This window comes from Typopeltis vanoorti, chromosome 6, assembly GCF_054136105.1.
Source record: "Typopeltis vanoorti isolate ZY-2024b chromosome 6, IOZ_Tvanoo_1.0, whole genome shotgun sequence".
In the NCBI taxonomy this organism is placed as follows: domain Eukaryota; kingdom Metazoa; phylum Arthropoda; class Arachnida; order Uropygi; family Thelyphonidae; genus Typopeltis; species Typopeltis vanoorti.
In genome coordinates this window covers 35538616-35559628 of record NC_143554.1, presented here as the reverse complement: position 1 = coordinate 35559628, position 21013 = coordinate 35538616, and the positions used below count along the sequence as shown (strand labels likewise).

General features: G+C 34.4%; 1 protein-coding gene across 1 annotated transcript in view; it reads right to left on the bottom strand.

Annotated features, from left to right (window-relative positions):
* Nucleotides 1–21013, bottom strand: part of LOC150105381 (transmembrane and coiled-coil domain-containing protein 4-like) — a 298911-nt gene that overhangs the window by 141985 nt on the left and 135913 nt on the right. The window contains exon 7 of the mRNA XM_090393942.1: nucleotides 2146–2289. Coding sequence (XP_090250068.1) covers nucleotides 2146–2289 — 144 coding nt within the window. The remainder of the gene's footprint in view (nucleotides 1–2145; nucleotides 2290–21013) is intronic.

Genomic DNA, 21013 nt, shown 5'->3' with positions numbered 1-21013 from the left:
TAGAAGGTGGTAAATGAGCGTTTGAGACAAGTAACAGCAAACTGTATATCATAGCATGCTGCAGGGCTTTGTTCTTGGGCCACTACTATTTAATTTATCCATTAACAATATAGGCAATTATCTGAGAGGAACTATTCAGTTGTTTGCCAATAATGCAAACTTTGTAGAGCAATAGTCACTAAAGATGCTGTTAAAATTTTGCAGGATGATTTAAATAGACTGGCAGAATGGACAGAGGAGAATGAATGTCAGTTTAATGTGGCAAAGTGTAAGGTTACGCATTTATTATTATTACACCTCCAGGGAGTCCAAAGACTCATTGAGGGAGGGCACCCACTCCACAACTCTCCATCTCCATCACTCAATCTACCAACTACAGTGAACCACATCATCTACTGCCAACCACCACTAGTATTTTCAAAGACAATCACAAACATCCATGCCCAAGACAGGATTCAAACCTGCTAACCACTCGGCCAACCAGGCCAGCATTTTTGGGTGAAAAGATACTAATACTAATGGAACTGCATTCCAAGAAATTGATGAAGCCAGGGATTTGGGGAGGCGAGTATATAGGAAGCTGAAGTTTATAGGACATATTGCAAAAGTGGCTAAAACAGCTCATCAGATTACTTGGTTACTGAAGAACACCCTGACATGTAGAGATTAAGTTGGTTATTATACCTCTGTATAGAGCTTTGGTAAGACCCATCTTGACTACTGTGCACAGATCTGGTCATCTGGTTTCTTAGGAATGAGGAGGCAGAGAGGATCCAGAGGTGAGTGAATAAGACAGTGGTAGGTCTAAGAAATGCACCTTATGAGGATAGGTTGAAGATTTGCAGGTTACAAATATTGGTTGGTAGGCAGAAAAGAGGTGATATGATTGAGATATACAAATTACTGTAAGATTTTTACAGGATTAATACAGAGGAAATTGTTTGGAACAGGTCTGGTGGTGGGAAACTAAGGGCTATCCCTGGAAATTGAATAGAAGTATGGTTAGCAGAGTATGAAGACTAGATTTCTTTTGCTTGGAGAGTGGTGAATGAGTGGAATAGGTTGCCAGAGTCTGATGCAGGTTCCATGACTGTGAATGAGTTAAAAGCAAAGTATGATAGATATTGCACAATTGTTGAACAGTGCTTGGCATAATGTTTAGGGCTTCCTTTGGTAAGTCTATGGACTCGATGGAAGTGACTGTATAATAATAATATTCATAGAAGTGCATAAGATCTAAAATATAGTATGTTATGTTTAATTATTATAGTGAATAATTAAAAAATAATTTATCTTTCTTTTAATGATCACATAATAATATCGGGCACAAATTTTATTTTCAAAGGAAATTTTTATCATTTGTAATTCTTATTTATTAATGTGTCAAGCAAAAATACTCTAACAATTACAAGTAACTTTTCAATGGTATAACCCTCGTTTCATGCAATTTAAATAATGGCTTAAGTTACTGAATGAACACGTTATTTCTAAAGATTTCCACCAGCTGACTAACAATATCTCATCTGAACTAGATTCACCTGATGTTGATTGAAATAATTCCACTAGCAGGTAAAATTTTTTCTGATTGCTACCTTCAAAAGATCTCCCCCATTAAGATTCTGAGCCACTCATTCAATGTCAGCGAGACCGTTAACTGCTCTTAGCTACATACATTCTCCCAAGTACTGTTTCATGCAATTTAAATAATGGCTTAAGTTACTGAATGAACACGTTATTTCTAAAGATTTCCACCAGCTGACTAACAATATCTCATCTGAACTAGATTCGCCTGATGTTGATTGAAATAATTCCACTAGCAGGTAAAATTTTTTCTGATTGCTACCTTCAAAAGATCTCTCCCATTAAGATTCTGAGTCACTCATTCAATGTCAGCGAGACCGTTAACTGCTCTTAGCTACATACATTCTCCCAAGTACTGTTTACTCTCATTTCTTTCATTGCATTCACTATTACTGTTTACTCTCATTTCTTCCATTGCATTCAACTTTTGAGAACTGCCACTCAGTCATTTAACAGATTTTTCCCTTGATCCTTAAAGTTTGAAAATCTAACAAGGTTCTTGTAAACTTCAAAATTAACTTACAATTTTCGGTAGTACCTAAATACTACAAACAATTTTACTACCTGTCAGTCCAGCTCCAGCAACACCAAACAATGAGCCAATCACAGCAATTCCAGCTGCAGATCCGAGTACAGCTGCTCCTGTTCCTCCAATAATTGCACCTGCTCCAGCTGCCACAAAAGGAGCAGCAAGACCTCCTGTTAAGCCTGAAAGGAAAATTAAAAATGACAGAAAATTGTCCAATGGAAAAGTTTATAATCAAACTTTATACATGAATGCAACTAAAGAAGTCAATAAGTAACAACCTAGTAATCTTAATAACAAATTCCACAATTTTAAGAAAGTTTATGTAATTATAATGTTACCAGATATATAATATTACAGTCTTCATAGAGTCAAAAGATTCACTGAATTTCTTTGATGATCATGTGCCACATCTCTCCCACATCTAGATGATAAGCTATGCTAATCAACTTAGGTCTCATTATGTTACCTCTCCTCTCTTCTCTGCCAAATTCTGCAAACTACACTCCTTGAACTTGTCCTCATATTCAACATCCCACAGTTTTAGGACCAATTACTGATAGCCTATTAGTCTTCATCTATTCTTATCTCTAATAATGGGATCTGTATACAGTAGTCAATATGCAAATAGATCAATGGTTTAAACAAAGGCATAACCATATCCTTATTTATTTCATATGGGGGTTCCTGTTCCTCCCTTCCCTCTCCAGTCCCACAGGATGGGTTGAGCCCTCCTAATGAGGGATTAAATATGTATTTTATGACTGTAGATCTGTGTGTGTTCATGGACCGGGTTGCCTGTCCTGAGGGAAGAAAAACCCGAGTTTCTGGGTAAAAAAAATCCTTTACCTTGATATGAGACCAGCTAACTCACCTTTAGTTGAAAGAGGACCAGATAAAGGACAGGAATTGAACCCACCAAATATGGAGGCTCATCCTTATCCTGCCTTATAAGTATTCCTTCTCAGTACAGTAGCAATCCTTGGTGTGACTTTCAGAACAGATGTACCTCCTAAACAGAGGTTGTTTATTCACCATTATCTTTCTATCCTTTATCTTCTCCACCTCAAGTGCAGTGCCACTAATACAGTGGCACTGCACTCTACTTCCAAAGTGAAAAATAAATCTTGAAAATGTTGGCCTGATATTTCCATTTATAATCAAACAGCACAAGCCTATTCAAATTCTTCTGAAGTGCCCTCATATCAGAATCCTCTATTAATTTCCTCATCTTCTGCATGTGCTTCAATAAATCTCTCCTAATATCATTAACACAGAAGTTAAACAACTGCTCTCCTCAATACACAACTTGATGATACCTAGAGAGCTTATCACTTATCCAACTCAGTCTATTAAATCTCATCTGTCTCAATTTGAGAAAATTTGAGAACTCAAATTGAGACAGATTTAAAAGTATTATGTGGCAATCTGACATACCTTCAAAAAATCAAGATATATCACTGAATATACACTCCCCCTGTATGACACTCTACCATCTAAATGTTTAGTTGTATTTACTCTCTGCCCAACAAGTCATAAGTTCAAATTCTACTGCTAGCAGAATGTTTTGTGAATAAACATTCATTAAGATGAATGGAAAAGAATTTCATCATGGGTGTGAGGACCATTCTCTACTTATTGGAGGTTAGAAGCTTGAAAGAGTTCCGTGTTTGGTTTCTACAGCAGTTTTCAGAATATCTAATCCTTAGTCCAATCGAGGTACTAATTCTAGTGTATTATAAACTAACTGCCTTTCATGGGATTCACATAACATCTGTCATCATGTTGTAACATACAAGTAAACTATTAAAATCTCTTACTAACAAACCCATGCTGATCTTAATAGAGAATCTTTCTCATACCATTCAAATCATGGTTTGATGGATTGTTTTCCTCACCAACCAACAAAATAAATCTTGAAAATGATTTATTTTTAAGATTTATTTCACCAACCTTTAAATCACCAACCTTTCCAATTTCTTAATACTCCAGATAAACAAATGTCTAGTAGTTTTAAACCTTAGTATTGGCATTCCCTTCTTTCTTTGTGCAGTGATAATGTTTCCATACTACAAACTTTTTTTGAGACTTCCCCACTCCTCAGATGTCAAAAATTTCTTGTCTAATTTATACACCTCCTAATAAAAAAATTAGAATAATCAAAGAAAATGTGTTGAATGATTTGCAATTCTATGTTGCATAGAAAATAATTATTACCAAATATGAATTAGCATCATGTAAATCTACACATAGATTATATGACCATGTATATATACAAAAATGTAATATAAATTATAAGAAAACTGTTATTTGAAAACATTCACACAATTGGAACAATCTTTAATATGGTTCGAAATATTAGAATGCAAAAATAAATGCACAAAAACTACAGTCAAAGGGAAACAACGTGATAATTAGTACTTTGTTGCATCCTCTCAGCTTTTATGACTATTCATAAACGGTTGGGCATATTATTTACTAGAAGTTCACAGGCTTTTTTTTTTTTATGAAAACATGCCCATATGGTCTGCAGATTAGAAACAAGTTCATTTCTCTCTCTTGGGGCAACGTCTTGAAGACGTTTCTTCATAATTCCCCATAAATTCTCAATGGGCTGAAATCTGATGAGTTTGTGAGCCAAGGAATTACATTGATTTGCCTTTTTTTGAGTCATGTAGTAGTCTCGGAAGTGTGACAAGAAGCTGAATGTTGCTGAAAAAGGAAATCACCATCACATACATCTTCTGATGGTAGTAACATGAAGTGCTCAAGAATTTCTTGGTATGCTTTATAATTGACTCTTTCATACACAATACACAGCCTACCTGGATCCTCTGTGGTCATACAAGCCCATACCATGATATTGCAAATTTTGCTGAACGTTTCATGCATTATTTACCAAATGCTTCTTACTTAAGACACCAAACACGTATCCCTTGATGACCATGGGACACATAAAACATACCTTCATCGCTAAAAAGTACCTTTCTCCAGTTCTCTTGACCCCACAACAGTCTTTACTTACACCATTGCACTCTACCTGACTTCTGCTTGGAAGTCATAAGCGGCTCTGTCTTAGGCACACGTGATTTAAAATCCAATTTGTAAAGTTGTCTCAACATCATAGATTTAGACACATTCACACCTAGTGTGAATGTGTCTAAATCTCTTTCTATCTCCTGTGAAAATACTTGACACTTTCGAAGTGGTTTTTCTTCACAATATTCTTCAATCTCCTCCCATCTCTTGACGTAGCCATTACCTTTTGTCTGCTATGCAACGACGATTGTTTTGAAAACTCAGGTTATTACAATGCTGTCTCAATACTCTACTCATGCTTACTTGAGAACATTTCAATTCCTTAGCTATAAACTGTTGAGTTTGGCTTTGTTTGTGTAAAGACACCATACGAAACTTCTTAGCTTCCAATATATCACTCATTCAACCCATGTTTAGCAAATGATTAACTGAAATGCACGTGCAAATGATTCCTCACACACGAGTCAGTCCAACAGCTACGGAAATATATGCTATTTCTATGCTCTCTCAAAACCAACTGGAAAAATCTGGAAAATTCTAATATTTTGAACTACATTAAAAATTATTCTAATTTTGTGAATGTTTTCAAATAACAGTTTTCCTGTGCTTTATATTATATTTTTATATGTTTACATGGTTATATAATCTACAAAGTATACAGATTTAGATAATGCTAATTCATATTTAGTAATAATTATTTTCTATGCAATAAATTAGAATTGCAAATCATTCAACAGATTTTCTTTGATTATTCTAATTTTTTGATTCAGAGGTGTACTGTATTTACTTAACATTTTGAACATCATAAATATTATTTCTGGAAAATTTTCCATGTTACTCCTCTAAATTAATATTAATTTTTATGGCTATTTTGCCTGTTTTTCTTTATGAGTACTCCCTTTATGACGTTACTGGCTTTTTACTCAATTTTTAGGACATTAATGATGTTTTAAAGATATAGATACATGAAGAATATAAGGAAGGAATAATTTTGGACAACCAGGAACATCCTACAAAGGTATGTCCAAAATTATTCCTTCCTTATATTCTTCATGTATCTATGTCTTTAAAACATAGATACATGAAGTAATGTATAAGTAATGCCTTAAAAATTGAGTAAAAAGCCAATGACATATAAAGGGGTACTCCTAAAGAAAAATAGGCAAAATAGCAATAAAAATTACTCTCGAACATCATCCTTCTCACTTATGTCAAATCTCTATTCCAGCATTACATAAGTTCATACTGGCAAGCATGAAATCACTCACCAGCATGAAACACTTTAATAAAATGCTCATTATATTTCTCAACTGTGTCCATCATAGTGATAAACTGTCTGCTGTTTCCATCAACCAATATACTCACCCCCCTTTTTTCTACTTCCTTCTGCTAGATATGTAGGGGAACAGCTCTTTGAGATTATTCTCAGAGAGAGAGTGATTGCTGATACTGTGCTTTTACTTTCCTTACAAAATGTGTCACTTATTTTTGCCCTTTGCAAAAGGGCAAAAATAGGTGACATTTCCATTTTGCCCTTTGCATTCCTTATATAATTAATTAATGCTACCACTTTATTACTATATATTGTCTGTTAATTAGATGAGTTAACCTGAAAAACCAGTTTTCAGGGTGAAAACAGGCTAGAAAGGATGAAAATTTCAGCTCCCTCTATATGAGACCAGCTGAAAGTCCTAATAAAGGTTACTCACTTGATGAGTTTCAAACCAGGTCTTTCCATATATGCCATATACATGCATGTAAAAAGACTCTAGACAGCAGCAGGGAGCTGCTTGCTGCTTCCATACTGCCTTTCTTTGCAGTGCTTGCTTAATGCCAGCCAGGCTGGCTGGTTTGATAGGTCGAAGTGTAACTCCTGCCACAGGTATGGATGATGTTTGTGATAGATGAATTTCATTTGCCAGTGTGAAATTGGAAGTGTGAAATTTTCCATTTCACACTTCCAACTTACTGGAAGTGTGAAATGGCACAAAAAAATGTACTGTGTTGGTCTATAGAGTATGGGCTACAGAGTAAGGTTTCTGAATTATTTAACCCTAAACTCACACACAGCACAAATGTATAACTGGTTTACAGCCTTTCCTCATAGGGTTCACAAAAAAAGACTTGTTATTCAGACATTTTGCACCTACTAATTTATCCTAATCCTTGGAGTACTTAACTGGAAACAAGCAATAAAAATAAAATATACAGCATGAGTTTATAAATTCTCCAAAGGTTCATGAAGATTACTTTGAGTTAACAACTCAATTATTTAATTTATCTCAATCTTCACCATGGTAAGTAATAGCACAGAATACTCTCTTTCACGTTTATCATTTCTGTAAAATCACAGAAGAATGAAACCTAAAGCCATACCTCACATGTAGAAAAATGAGCCAATTATTACAAAAATTGTTGGAAGTTGGTTGGTTGCAATTTTCACTTCTTCCAGCATGCATTATGATGTTTTTGGAGTTATGTCGTACATCATTGAGAGTGGGGGTGTGGGGGGGGGGGGGGTGAGAAAATTTCTCTCTATAACCATTTTGCAAATCAGCCATAGTAAGGTAAGTATACTGAACTGTATTTAATGATAACACTTGAGGATATTTGCATGTCAGCTAGCAAATAATCTTACTGCCACTATTCTGCCAAGTGTGTCTGAAAACTCTTCAGTGAAGAGTCTGATATGAGGGGTAATACTCAAGCCATGATTTGCAGAGGAACTGGCGAAATTCAATTCTTTATATGTTATGATAACCTAGTAAAGAATCTCTATCACTATATTTCTTGTCTCTCTGAATTTCAACCAAATACCACCAACATAAAAATGAAACAATGCAGATTATATGCAGAAAAGACAAACCTTTTCTGCATATAATAAAACCTTTCAACATTTCTGAGATTCACTTCACAAATATGCAGTCTTAGTTCAAATCACAATGTTAATTTTCATCTCCAATCTGCAAACCACAACTATTTTTCCTAACAGAAATTAAAATTTCAGCTTCATCAATCATACCCATTTCGTTTTCAGTCACATACTAACTTTTATCTCAAAAGTGGCTCTGATAATGTCAGAGAGCTTCCAATTTAGAACTCTCCTTTTCCCTTTTTTTTTTTTAAATCTTATTTGAAACAAAATTGTCTTCCTTATTCTATAAAATTTATCACTTTTCTTATGCTAACAATCATTCTGAACTTTTGGATATCCTATCTTTAAATATCAAATTTCTCCAGTCCAACTTTCTGAACAAATTAAGTCATCTTAATCAGATAATCATAGACCACTCTCCAAACACTCTACATTTCATCGTCTATGTTACATCCACTCTGTGAATGTAACATAATGTGCAAGTAATCTTTACCATATAATGCAGTTTCACAAATCAAGGCTCCTGCAAATTAGGATCTGGAATGGCCTTTTGCAGTCTGTGTTGAATAATCGGTAACTGGCTTTGGCTATTTGATTTCAAATAGCCAAAGCCAGTTACACATCTACCTATAATAAACAGAAGTTTAAAGATGATTATTATTATTATGTGACACCTCCAAGGGGTGCAGAAGTCATTCCAGGAGGGCACTCTACTATACTCCACTGCATACATACATCTCACCTTCTCTCTCTCTCTCTCTCTTCTACTACTTAATCCTCTAACAGTCTAACTACACACAGAACATATGACATTACTTAAATACGGCAATACTACCATCAACACCCAGCTCCACCCACCACTATCAAAAGTACTTTTTGTCTGTAAATTGCATGAGTTCTTATGGTTGATTTGTCTGTAAATAGGATGATAACTTTTTGAAACTACTTCAGGCTCCTAATAAGCAAGTAGACAATCTTGCACTGGGCAATCAAGTTCATCTCCCACTAAAGCCAATCACAAACATCTATGCCCACAGAAGGACTCTAACAACGAGACTGGATATGGTAACCACTTGTATATACCATGTGTGTGTGTATATATATATATATATATATACCAGATAGTTTAACAAAGTTCTTCATTTTTCTTACATTTCTTGCATTTTTCTCGGTATTCTTTCCGAGCATGTCAACTTACTTGCCAGGAACTTTTGAAATACTTTCTTCTTTTCCTTGACTGCTTTCTTAACTTCCTGAACAAAGAATGGAGTTCTGATTTTCTGTCATTGTAGACCTAACCACATGCCTCTCTGCCTGAAGCAATACTTACTTCAGAACCCACCAGTGAATCCCCAAGGTCTGATTCTCGTCTTCAAACTCAAATAATATTTGCGTATTCGAGTCTACAGCTCACCTCTGACAGCTGCTCAATTTTGATTCTATGTAAAACTTGCATACACTTTTCTTTTCAATATGATTATCAATTTTATGCTGTTCAAAACTAAATAGTGATCACTTCCTAGTACCATATAATCCCAACCAATATGGACTTCTTCCTCATCTTTGAGTAGTCCATAATAATAATAATACTTGGAGTGATTAATAATACTTGGAGACATTATGTCAAGAACTATCCAACATTGGCACAGAATCTGTCATACTTTGCTTTGAAATCATTCACAGTCATGGCACCCACAACAGACTGCCAACCTATTCCACTCATTTACTACTCTCCAAGCAAAAAACCTGGTTCTAACACCATTGCTATCTACACTCTTACTCAGTTTCCATGGATGGCCCTTAGTTCTCCAACCACCAGACCTGTTCCGAAAAATTTCCTCTGAATTAATCTTATAAAAATCCTTCAATAATTTGTATGCCTCAATCATAGCACCCCTTTTCTGCTTATCAACTAGTTTCTGTAACCCACAAATCTTTAACATGTTCTCGTAAAGTTCATTCCATTCCACCAAGAAACCCTAGTAATATCCTTATCATTAAATTCAATGATAAGGATATCATTTATTGAAGGTTTGACCTCAATAAAGGTCAAACCAGTCTGGGTAGTGATCCTTCCCATAATGTGTAGCATTATACATCTCCGCAAGGAGATGTGCTTTGCATTATGGGATACTAAGGCAAGTGATGTGAAGTCATACCACATTTACCATGAGTTGCCCCAGTCCTGAAGATCCTTCAGGCACAAACTTCGTTTGCTTACACTTGGATAAAGGATTAAACCGAGTATATAATTTCTTGGTATCTTTAATTGATCCTTTCCTATATCATTAATGTAGAAATTAAACAGTAGCGGTCCTAGAACAGAACCCTGTGGCATGCCACTAACCATAGGCCTTCTTTTTGGACTCTACTTCTCAATAAACTACTCTCTGATATCTCTCCATCAACCACCCTCCTATCCATCTCTCCAACCCTATATCCATCCCCATATGCTGCAGTTTACTGATTAGAATTCCATGTGGTAACCTGTCAAAGGCCTTTACAAAATCCAGCAATATCACATTACCTTTATCCAACTCAGCTGTCACTGTATTATAAAATGTGAGCAAGTTACTGAGGTATAACCAGGTAAATTCAGCAATCTCACATTACCTTTATCCAACTCAGCTGTCACTGTATTATAAAATGTGAGCAAGTTACTGAAGTATAACCTACCCTTCACAAAACCATTCTGTCCCCCATACAGTATCCCATTTCCATCTACTCATTCCTGTATTTTGCTCCTGACCAACTTCTTCAATACTTTGACAACAACTCCTGATATGCTGATCGGTATATGTTGAATGTTGTATTTCCCTTAGGTAATTCAGACTACAACCTTGTCCTTATCGCTTCTCCCACCAAAGAACACCCATATAGCCATTCCCAACCAAGAGTTGTTTGGCATTATAAGAATTATTATGAGAATGACAAGTAAGATGACCTCTCTGACTTCTGTGTCTCATTCTCTTGTTTGGATTATTGTCTTCAGCCTTCTGATCCAAGTCTATGTACCAAATGCATCACTGAAGTAATCCTGACTGGTTTATGGAAGCATATATTCCATGCTAAATTCCCATCCCCTAAACAAACCTTGCTTTCCCAAAAGATGTGCAAAGCCGACACAAATGAGGAACTGAAAACTTTGCCACAATTGTATTAGATTCATTGACAGTTGAAAACATAAACATAATCTCTCATTCATATTTATGAATTTAGGGACACAAAACACACGTGTTGAAAAGATTATTTTACTAAATAATAATAAAATAACTTTACGTTTCAACTCCTGTATTGAGGTCATCTTCAGAAGGATACATGTGTATAAGAAACAAGCTACATGCTGTTGCACGCTATACAGGTAAGGTACATCTACGTTGTTAACTAATCTTTTTTCTAGGACTGCCCTCTAGTGATTATTAAAAAAAATAAATAAAAATAAATATTAAGAAATAAAAATAAATTAATTAAAAAAAAAAACTACAATAAACTCTGCTAAAGTCCTCGTGTGGTAGGATTCTTCTGGAATTATACAGTTTATATTGTTATATTACGATTATCTTCTGGATTTGTATAGTACAGATTGCTATTGAATGTTCAGGGAAAAAAAAAAAACACTACACCAAGTTTTCTTGTATTGAGATTTTTTTTTTCTTCCTTGTGGTTGCTATGAAGGTTGTAGATATGCCCTCCACATTCTTGGAATGGTTCGACCATCATTTTTATTCAGATTCGGATCGTGTTTGAGCATTTCACATGCTTCCTTGAATTTCCACTCGAACCAAGTTTTGGTGTGGTGTAGGGACTTGGTACCTTTCCAATCAATTCTGTGGCATGTTTGAAGTGCATGGTCAGAAAGGCCAGTTTTTCTAAAATGAAGGTATTTTATGTGACGTTTGTGTTCATCCTTTCTGATTGGGATGGTTCGCCCTGTTTCCCCTATGTATGGTATGTTACATGTGCAATCTATTTTGTAAACCCCTGGGTGGGCCAAGTGTGGCAGGGGGTCCTTGGAAGAACTGAGTAGGTGTCTTAATTTTGTTGGGGGTTTAAAGGTGGTTTTGATGTTGTATTTGTGTAGTGTTCTGTCATTTTTTCTGAAATGCCTCTAACATATGGTATAGCAATAGCATTCTTGAAATCTTTTTTGTTGTTAGTGATATCTTTGTGGAGGATTTTGTGAATGGTTTTTATACTGTATCCATTTTTTATAAAGATATGTTTGTTGGTCTCATATTCATGGTTAAGAGCTTGTTCATTTGAACAGATGGTTTGAGCTCTGTGTTTAAGGGTGTTTATGACCCCTAGTTTTTGTGTTGTGATAAGAAGGTGGTGATAAGAAGTTTTGTGTATGTACTGGCCTGTGTGTGTGTGTGTGTGTGTGTGTGTGTGTGTAGGTTTGCAGTAAACTGAGAAGGAGAGACAGCCTGAAGGAAGATGTGTGACAAGTGTGTCTAGGAACGGAAGACAGTTGTTTTTTCCTATTTCAATGGTGAATTGGATGCGTTTGTGTTGTTTGTTCAGGTGGCTAAGGAATGTATCTAGTGCTTGGCGGCCACGGGGCCAAATGGCTAAAATATTGTCGACATATCTGAGCCAAATTTTGGGCTTTAGGCACGCCGATTCAAGAGCTCATTGCTCATAGTCTTCCATATAAAAGTTCGCTATTGGGGGAGAGAGTGGTGAGCCCATGGCTGTACCCTCTTTTTGAAGGTAAAAATTGTTTTGCCACACGAAATATCCGGAGCGGAGTATGTGGACAAAAAGGGCCGTGATGTCGTGTGGAAATATATTCTGTAAGAGTAAGATAGTATCATTGATTGGGACATTGGTGAAAAGGGAAATTATGTCAAAACTGACAAATAGATCTTGGTCGCTGAGTGTAATGTTTTTAATTTTGTTTATGAATTGTTGTGTTTTTTTTATGAAGGAAGGGGAATGACTCTAAATTAGCCTATGTATAACCCATTCCTAAACTATCTTTCAGTTTTCTCTTTGAAAAATATAAATAAATCACACACAATCATATATCCATGCATTCAGCATAATTGGGGGGGGATTTATGGGGAGAACAGGGGAGTATCATTCTTTGTGGATATCTTTCCAGGTCACATTGTTCAATCAACCTCAAGCAAATCTGGAAAACACCCCTTTGTAACACTAAAATCCACTAAAAAATTTAGTGCAGAGTAAAGTGAGACTGTTAAAAGACCTGTAGGGGTGTCTTATGCAGACACCTCTACAGGTCTCTTTCTTCAATTAATTTTGATCAAGTTGTAATGTGGCTCTCTGTTTCTAACATTGCTTAAGGTCCTCTACAAGTTTCAGCCCAATTAGACAAAATGAAAGGGAAGGATAGAATATTTTTTAGACACCTCTATAGATCACACTGTTCAACCAATTTCAGCAAAATGTGGAATACTGCTCTTTTTAATGTTACTTTAAGTCCTCTGATCTAAAGTGAAGTAGGGGTCATCCTGTGCAAACATCTTACATGTCTCATCCGATTTTAACTAAATCAATAATGCATATATTTTAGACATTGCTTAAGTTTGCAAATTTCAGCACAAATGGATGAAAGTGATAGGAGGGGGGGGGGGGCTTCTACTTCAAGATACCTCTAAGTCTTATTGGTCAAAAAGTGATCCAATTTGGTACAATAACCATTTCTTACATTGCTATTCACCTGACATTCTGTTAAATTCCAAGAAATTTAGTGTAACCAGACCAAACTCAAGAAGAGAATTACAGGAGGTTCCATTTCTCCACAGACATCCCTACAGATCACTCAGTTTGTTTTCTACTATTTGAAGTTCATAAAATAGTTGTTTCTTTTCCCCCCTGACAATTTCTGCAAAAATGGACAACTAGAGATATACCTGTAAAGCAGAAAAAGAAAGTAAAATGTTCATCGATCTGATACATGAGTGGGTCTTGGAAATTCTGATAAACACCTAGAACAAAAATTAATTTTATGTCTAAATGTCCAAATTTTATGTCCAAATTATTACAATTTGATGAAACATAGGGGTTGAAGAGTTTTAATATATGTTCTTTCTTGTAGTTATATCAGTTGCTTTATTATCATTTTTGTTCTAAGTGTTTATCAAAACTTTCCGGATCCCTCTAGTTTATTCCTCAACTGTTTTATCAACTTCATTTAATGAAAATATTCAATATCTCATATTAAAAAATCATATATGTAAAAAAAAAAAAAAGACATGTTAGCAGAGTATCTGTTAACATATTCTATTTTAAATCTTTTTTTTTATGTAAGCACAATTTACAAAAGGTTGTAAACCTATAGTACCTCAGTACTATGGACAGGCAAACAGATAATCTGAGAACTCTGCTCTGGAAACTGTGATAAAATCTTTTTGCAAACTACTTCAGTAATCCAATAAGCAGAGCAGTGATGTTACCTGTTATGAAATTCAACTGCCACCTAAAGACATTCATGAACATCTGCACCCACAGTGAGATTTTTGAGGCCTCTTAGTTTGATAGCAGACATTACAATTGCTCAGCCAACTAGAATGGCCTGTTTGTTGAAAATATACATTTCCCACAGAAATTTGAGCAATGACAGTAACAAAAATACCACTAACTGTCTCTAAACCACATTCACAACTCCAACTTCCTTCACTACTGGATCACTTTGTTTTAGATATTACAAACAGCTTGACAGTGAGTGTAACAATTCAAATTAAAAATTTCTCTCTTACTGGGAATTTTAGTCACCTTTGTCATAAGCTTCCTCAACAGAAATCTAAAGTAATGATATCAAGAGAACTTATAATGAAGGTTGCTAAAGCTCCTGGTGTATATATGTATCTGTTTTGTGTGTGTGGTGGGGAGGGAGGAAGGTTTTGGTTTCATGTCATGTCTTTGGTATGGCAGAGCATATGACAAAGAAAAGTGGTGACAGTATACCCATTATGGATATTTGTCAACAAGATGCCTTAATCACAGAAGACACATACTATAAAAATATTCATTCAGTTAATATCCATGAGCTTAATATCTCACTCAGTGAAGTGCACAGCATAATTTATGAACATCTTGATTACAGAAAAATCTTATCATACAGTGACTGAACTACTACAAAGAAAATGTATCTGATGACTTGCTGCACAGTCATGATCTAGTATCTAGTCACTGTCATCTCTTTAGACCAAAAGGTATCTTACAATAATGTGCAGCACATTGTCACTGACTGGTTTCTTCTATATCAGGACAGATACCGTGATGTTACAGTGGAATGAAGACATAAATATCTTTGTGGCCACATGGAAGCGCGATGACTGCAAATGTTATGTATCATACATGTATCCATGATCAGAATAAATCCCTTATATAAGAGTACCTAGCTATCTTATTTTTTAAAATGTCTGTATACAAAAAAAAATTTATTATAGCATTGTATAATAAAAAATAATATATAAACACATAAAAATATTATATTTTTCTGTGTTAATATGTTAATGAATATGTTCAGAAATTGACAACCACAGTCATTCTTACCATCACAATAAACTCACTCACTTACAAGTATTAATAACCTAGTGAAAAGTCCCAGCCAAAATCCAGTAGCATCAATGTTGTGATAAAGGACAACAATCATTATAGAACACTTCCACTATACTCAAGTGTTACTTTAGTCCCTAATACATTCCTATAGTGACCACTGATGTAACCAAGTAGTTTTGAAGTATATATACACCAAAACGTTTTATGTGACCAGAAAAAAATATAACCCAAGTATTAAAAATTATCAAATTCCTGACATATACCCTCAAGGCATGTACAGGACATGATAGTACTACATGAAAAACTGACATTACTAACTTTCTATCTACAATTTTCCTCCATATCAATCTGTTATCTGTTAAAACTAAAACATTATCAGATCCTATATTTCTGTCTTCTAAGGCAGTGCTTCCCAAACTTATAGATGCCAAGGCCCCCCTCTGGAAAAATTTAAATATTTCACGGCCATCGAAAAAAAAATTGTAATACAGACATATATTATTGTATTTATTGTATTTATATTCAATACAATTTATCTCCAAGATTTTGCATTTGTAATATTTTTTTTTTTTTTTTGCTTCTTATCAATACCTTTGAAATGAAACTTATATGAATAAGCATATATTTGCTAATATTCATTAAGCGCCGAAATAAGCAAGAAGCAAATTTGTGAACCAACACCAATGTGTGATTTTTCCATTAAAATATAAAAAAGAACAAAATAGAAATAATAAAAATTAAATGTTTCTTTTAAGATTAAAAAAATCTACTTAGTCTTAAAACATTTTAAATTTGTTTTCATTATTTCACAGCTCCCTCAACAAAACATACAGCCCCCCAAGGGGGAGCACGGCCCACAGTTTGGGAAACGTTGTTCTAAGGCATTTTATTATATCAATCCACCTATATCTTGGTATTCCTCTGGGTCTTTTTCTTACATCCTCGCAGAGAACACTTATTTTGCTAATCTTTCCTCTCCTATTTTGTTTAAATGATAATACCACCTGAGATTAGCTCTGATAAAACATTGTCCCAGATGATAACAATGTCATGTTCTTTCCTAATATCCTCATTTTTAATATGACATTGTCATTGATGCCATCTGTTCACTCTCCTAATCTTTCTCAGGACTCTCATATCTGCAGTCTCTGGTCAAGTGTTTTATTTCTAACCCAGCTCTCAGATCCATAAGTTATTTTGTAACACCTCTACAGATCACACTGTCCAACCAATTTCAGTAAAATGTAAAACACTGCTACAAATTAAAGATACCAAGAAATTATATACTTGGTTTAATCCTTTATTTTTTAGTTTGCTTACACTTTATCCAAGTGTAAGCAAACAAATTTGCACCTGAACTATTTTCAGGACTGGGGCAACTCGCAGTAAAGGTGTATGACTTCACATCACTTGCCTTAGTATCCCATAATGCAAAGCACATATCCTTATGGGTATGTACTGCTATGCATTATGGGAAGGGTCACTATCCAGACCTTTTCGACCTTTAGTGAGATCTCATCATTGGGATACCAATGATGAGACCATTACTTCAACCTTGGTGATGCCAAGGTTGAAGTAATACAGAAGTCATATTTTTACATTAAAGTTGCCAAAAGTATTTTAATAATAAGGTCTCACACCTTACTATTAAAATACTCTGGATTAGAGATAGTTGTTGAAAATGTTTCCATTTGGTTATACAGATAACCCTCATATAATGCAGATATTAGGTTCTATAGAAATGCCACATTATATAAATCGCATTATGCGAGACTCAGATCACATAGAAAAAGTAGGGTTATGTTCCAATATCGTTTTTTTTTAACACTGACATATCCAACAAACATATATTTTTATTTAATTCAGGTAATTCATGTAAGTTAAGAAAACATATAAACTATGAAACAAATACATAGTATAAAATTATAAAAATTACAAATTGTATGTAAACTTCATTGCACATAATGCATAAATGTTTTAGTCAAAATAAAATAAAGTGCATATTTTAATCTTCATCACTCTTCAAAAACAACATTTCATAGATGTTCTTTATTTACGAGTTGCCGGATGTCATCATCACTTGAAATCTCTTGGACATCATTTGTATAATTCTCATTGCATACTTCAGCTGATTTAATTATCAAGAAGTCAGTAATAAGACCTTGCTTACCACTATGCTGAAATTTTTTATTAAGTTCATAATATGGAGCTAAACAAATATCCACTTGTCTTGTGAATTTTCCGGAGCGCTCCATTGAGGGATCATTACCTGTAAAATAACTTACTAACTTTCTTGCCAAATCCAATCCTTCTGCTAATTTCTTTAAAATGAATTCTCCATTATAACCACCTTCTTCAATGATTTTTAAAAGTTCTCCTGAGTATTTCCACAGATTCTATGTCCGCTGATGCTGATTGTCCCTGGATTTTAAGATTATGCAAAGAAAACTGCTTTTCAAAGTTTTCAAATCAACCCTTACTGGCACAAACTCAATGATAAGAGCTTTCTTCTGAAGAATCTTTATCAAGTTCTTTTAAATGTTTATAAACATTGAGAATTTTTTGTTTAATAAGATTTCCATCCAAAGGAATTTTCTTTTGAACGCAATCTTCTATCCAAATAATTAGAGATTTTTCCATTTTTCCCAAAATATCGCGTACATAAGCAAAATGTTTTGCACTTACCGTTGACCCAGCAATAACACTTTCTTGGATTTTTATGTCCATTTTGTTTGATTGTTCGAATTGCTGATTCATTTAAATTCAAAGTCCTCACAACAACTCCTGGTCTTTCTCCATTTTTCAACCAATCCAAGATTTTAATTTTTTCTTTGAGAGAAATGAATTTTTTTTTTTCGATGTTGATTTTTTCCCCTTCATTGCAGTTTTAGTGGTTGAGATTAACACACTTATGAATTTAATGTGCTTTCCTGGCAGAAAATGATTTTCAACAATAAACACATTACGGTAAACAATTGACGTACATGCATCCTAAAGGGTATTTCCTCCTAATATAAATTCGCTACTTATACATGCACAATACAGGCAGTCACAAATTTAATGAAGATAAAATTTGAAAAATATATGAAAAATAAAGGGTTACTGCAATTTGTAGACTGCGTTGTATAAGTACCGCATTATATGAGGGTTACCTGTACTATAAATTAAAGATACCAAGAAATTATATACTTGGTTTAATCCTTTATCCAAGTGCAAGCAAACAAGTTTGCCTCTGAACTATTTTCAGGACTGGGATAACTCATTCGGAAAAAGGATTAAACCAAATTTATAATTTCTTGGTATCTTTAATTTTACATTATAACGAAGTGGAAACACTTTCAACTATGAAGAATACTGCTCTTTTTAACGCTACTTTAAGTCCTCTGACATAAAGTGAAGTAGTGGTCATCCTGTGCAATAATGTAGCTGTTTTAGACATTGCTTAAATTTGCACATTTCAGCACAAATGGGTGAAAGTGATGGGAGCAGGCTTCTACTTCAAGACACCTTTAATTCTTATTGGTTAAATGAATTTGACCCAGTTTGGTACAATAATCATTTCTTATATTGCTATTCACCTGACATTCTGTTAAATTTCAAGAAATTTAGTGTGTAACCAAACCAAACTCAAGAAGAGAATTACAGGGGATTCCATTTCTCCAAAGACATCCCCATAGATCACTGAAGTTTGTTTCCTATTATTTGAACTTCATAAAATAGTTTCTTGTCCTCCTGACAATTTCTGTACAAATGGATAAATAAAGATATATATCTGTAAAGGAGAAAAAGAAAGTAAAATGTTCATCGATCAGATACATACGAGTGGGTCTCGGAAGTTCTGATAAACAATTAGAACAAAAATTAATTTTATATCTTCTTACGTGTCCTAAAAGAAAAAAAAAAACTAATTATTAGGTTTGAACACTGTCTCGTATATAGCTAATTTAGCGTTCTTCTGACTAATTTCTCTCTTATACCATATAAATTTATTCAGTCGGCTTTCTACCATACAAGGTTTGTTGACTCTGTTCTCCATTTCCATATTTAATTTACCAGCTTCACTAAAAATTGTGCTTAGCTAGTAGAAATGTTTTACTTGTTCTATAGTTCTCCATTCACGATGAACTTGATATTTTCAATGTTTCTGCCTATTTTCATTATCTTTGTCTTGTTATTGCTAATTTTCATGCCACATTTTAACAAGAGTTATTCAATTTAGTAAGGGAATCTTGCAGATCTGTACTGGATATATTTAAAAGTATAACATCATCTGCATGAAGTAAAGAGCTGAGATTAACATTTCCAATTTCGATATCAGTTGTAATACTGCTTTCGTTTATAATGTGATCCATATAGATAATGAATAACAGAGGGGATAATGTACATCCTTGTCTGACACCAGATTTAACACCAACCCATTTTCCTGTATTTTGTTCAATTCTAGCTGTTGACTTACAACTCAAATAAAGACTAACTATGGCTTGATATAATGCCCAATCGATACCATATAATTGTAGTGTTTTGAATAGCTTTTCTCTTGGTATCTTGTCATTATGCCTTTTGCAGGTCAACAAAACTTAAATATAGATGTTTGTTTATTTTCTCATGATTTCTCAAATATTTGTCATAAGGTTTTTATATAATGAAAACTGTGGTGAATTCATCAAAACACACGTATAGCCAGAGTGATTAGTTTTAATACGTAAATATTTCATCCCAAGTATCTTGGGGCATCATCAGTACAGTAATTCAAACAATACTAGGAATAAAGTTTCACTTTCACAATCCTTCTCAACTGTTTCTCAAGTATACTTATATAAATCTGACCAGGAATACTCGGGAGGGAAATACATCTGTAATTCTCACATTCAATTTTATTGTCCCTTTTTATATATGGGTACTATGAGAGCTCTATTCCAATTATCTGGAATTCATCCCTCTGTCCAGGCCTTTTGAACTATGCAGTGTAGACCTTGTAAGACTTTTATACCACCATAGTTGAGCATTTCTTTTTGAATATCATCTACTGCCTTTCCACATTTCAGGCTTTTGATGGCATTTCCCAACTTCAAGCATCAATATGTATTCCTGATTGCATGCCTGGTCAGTGTTTTTTACCACTGTGCTATCACTGTTTGCTTCATTGCCAAAGTAATTACTCCATATATCACGGATATCTTTTTCTCCAGTTTTCATGTCAACTTTATTATCCATAATTCCTTTTAGCACTCTTTCCTCCATTTCTGAGGTTTTTCAACAACCTGCAGAATATCTTGCAACCTTCTTGATATTTATTTTCTATGTTCTTGCCAAAGTCTTCCCATGACTTTTGTTTGCTAGTTTTACATAGTGCTTAGCTTTCTTACATTTGTCTCTGTATTCTCTAAGAGCAGAAGCTGATTTATTTGCCAGGAACTTTCAATATACTTTCTTCTTTTCCTTCACTTCCTCTTTAACTTCCA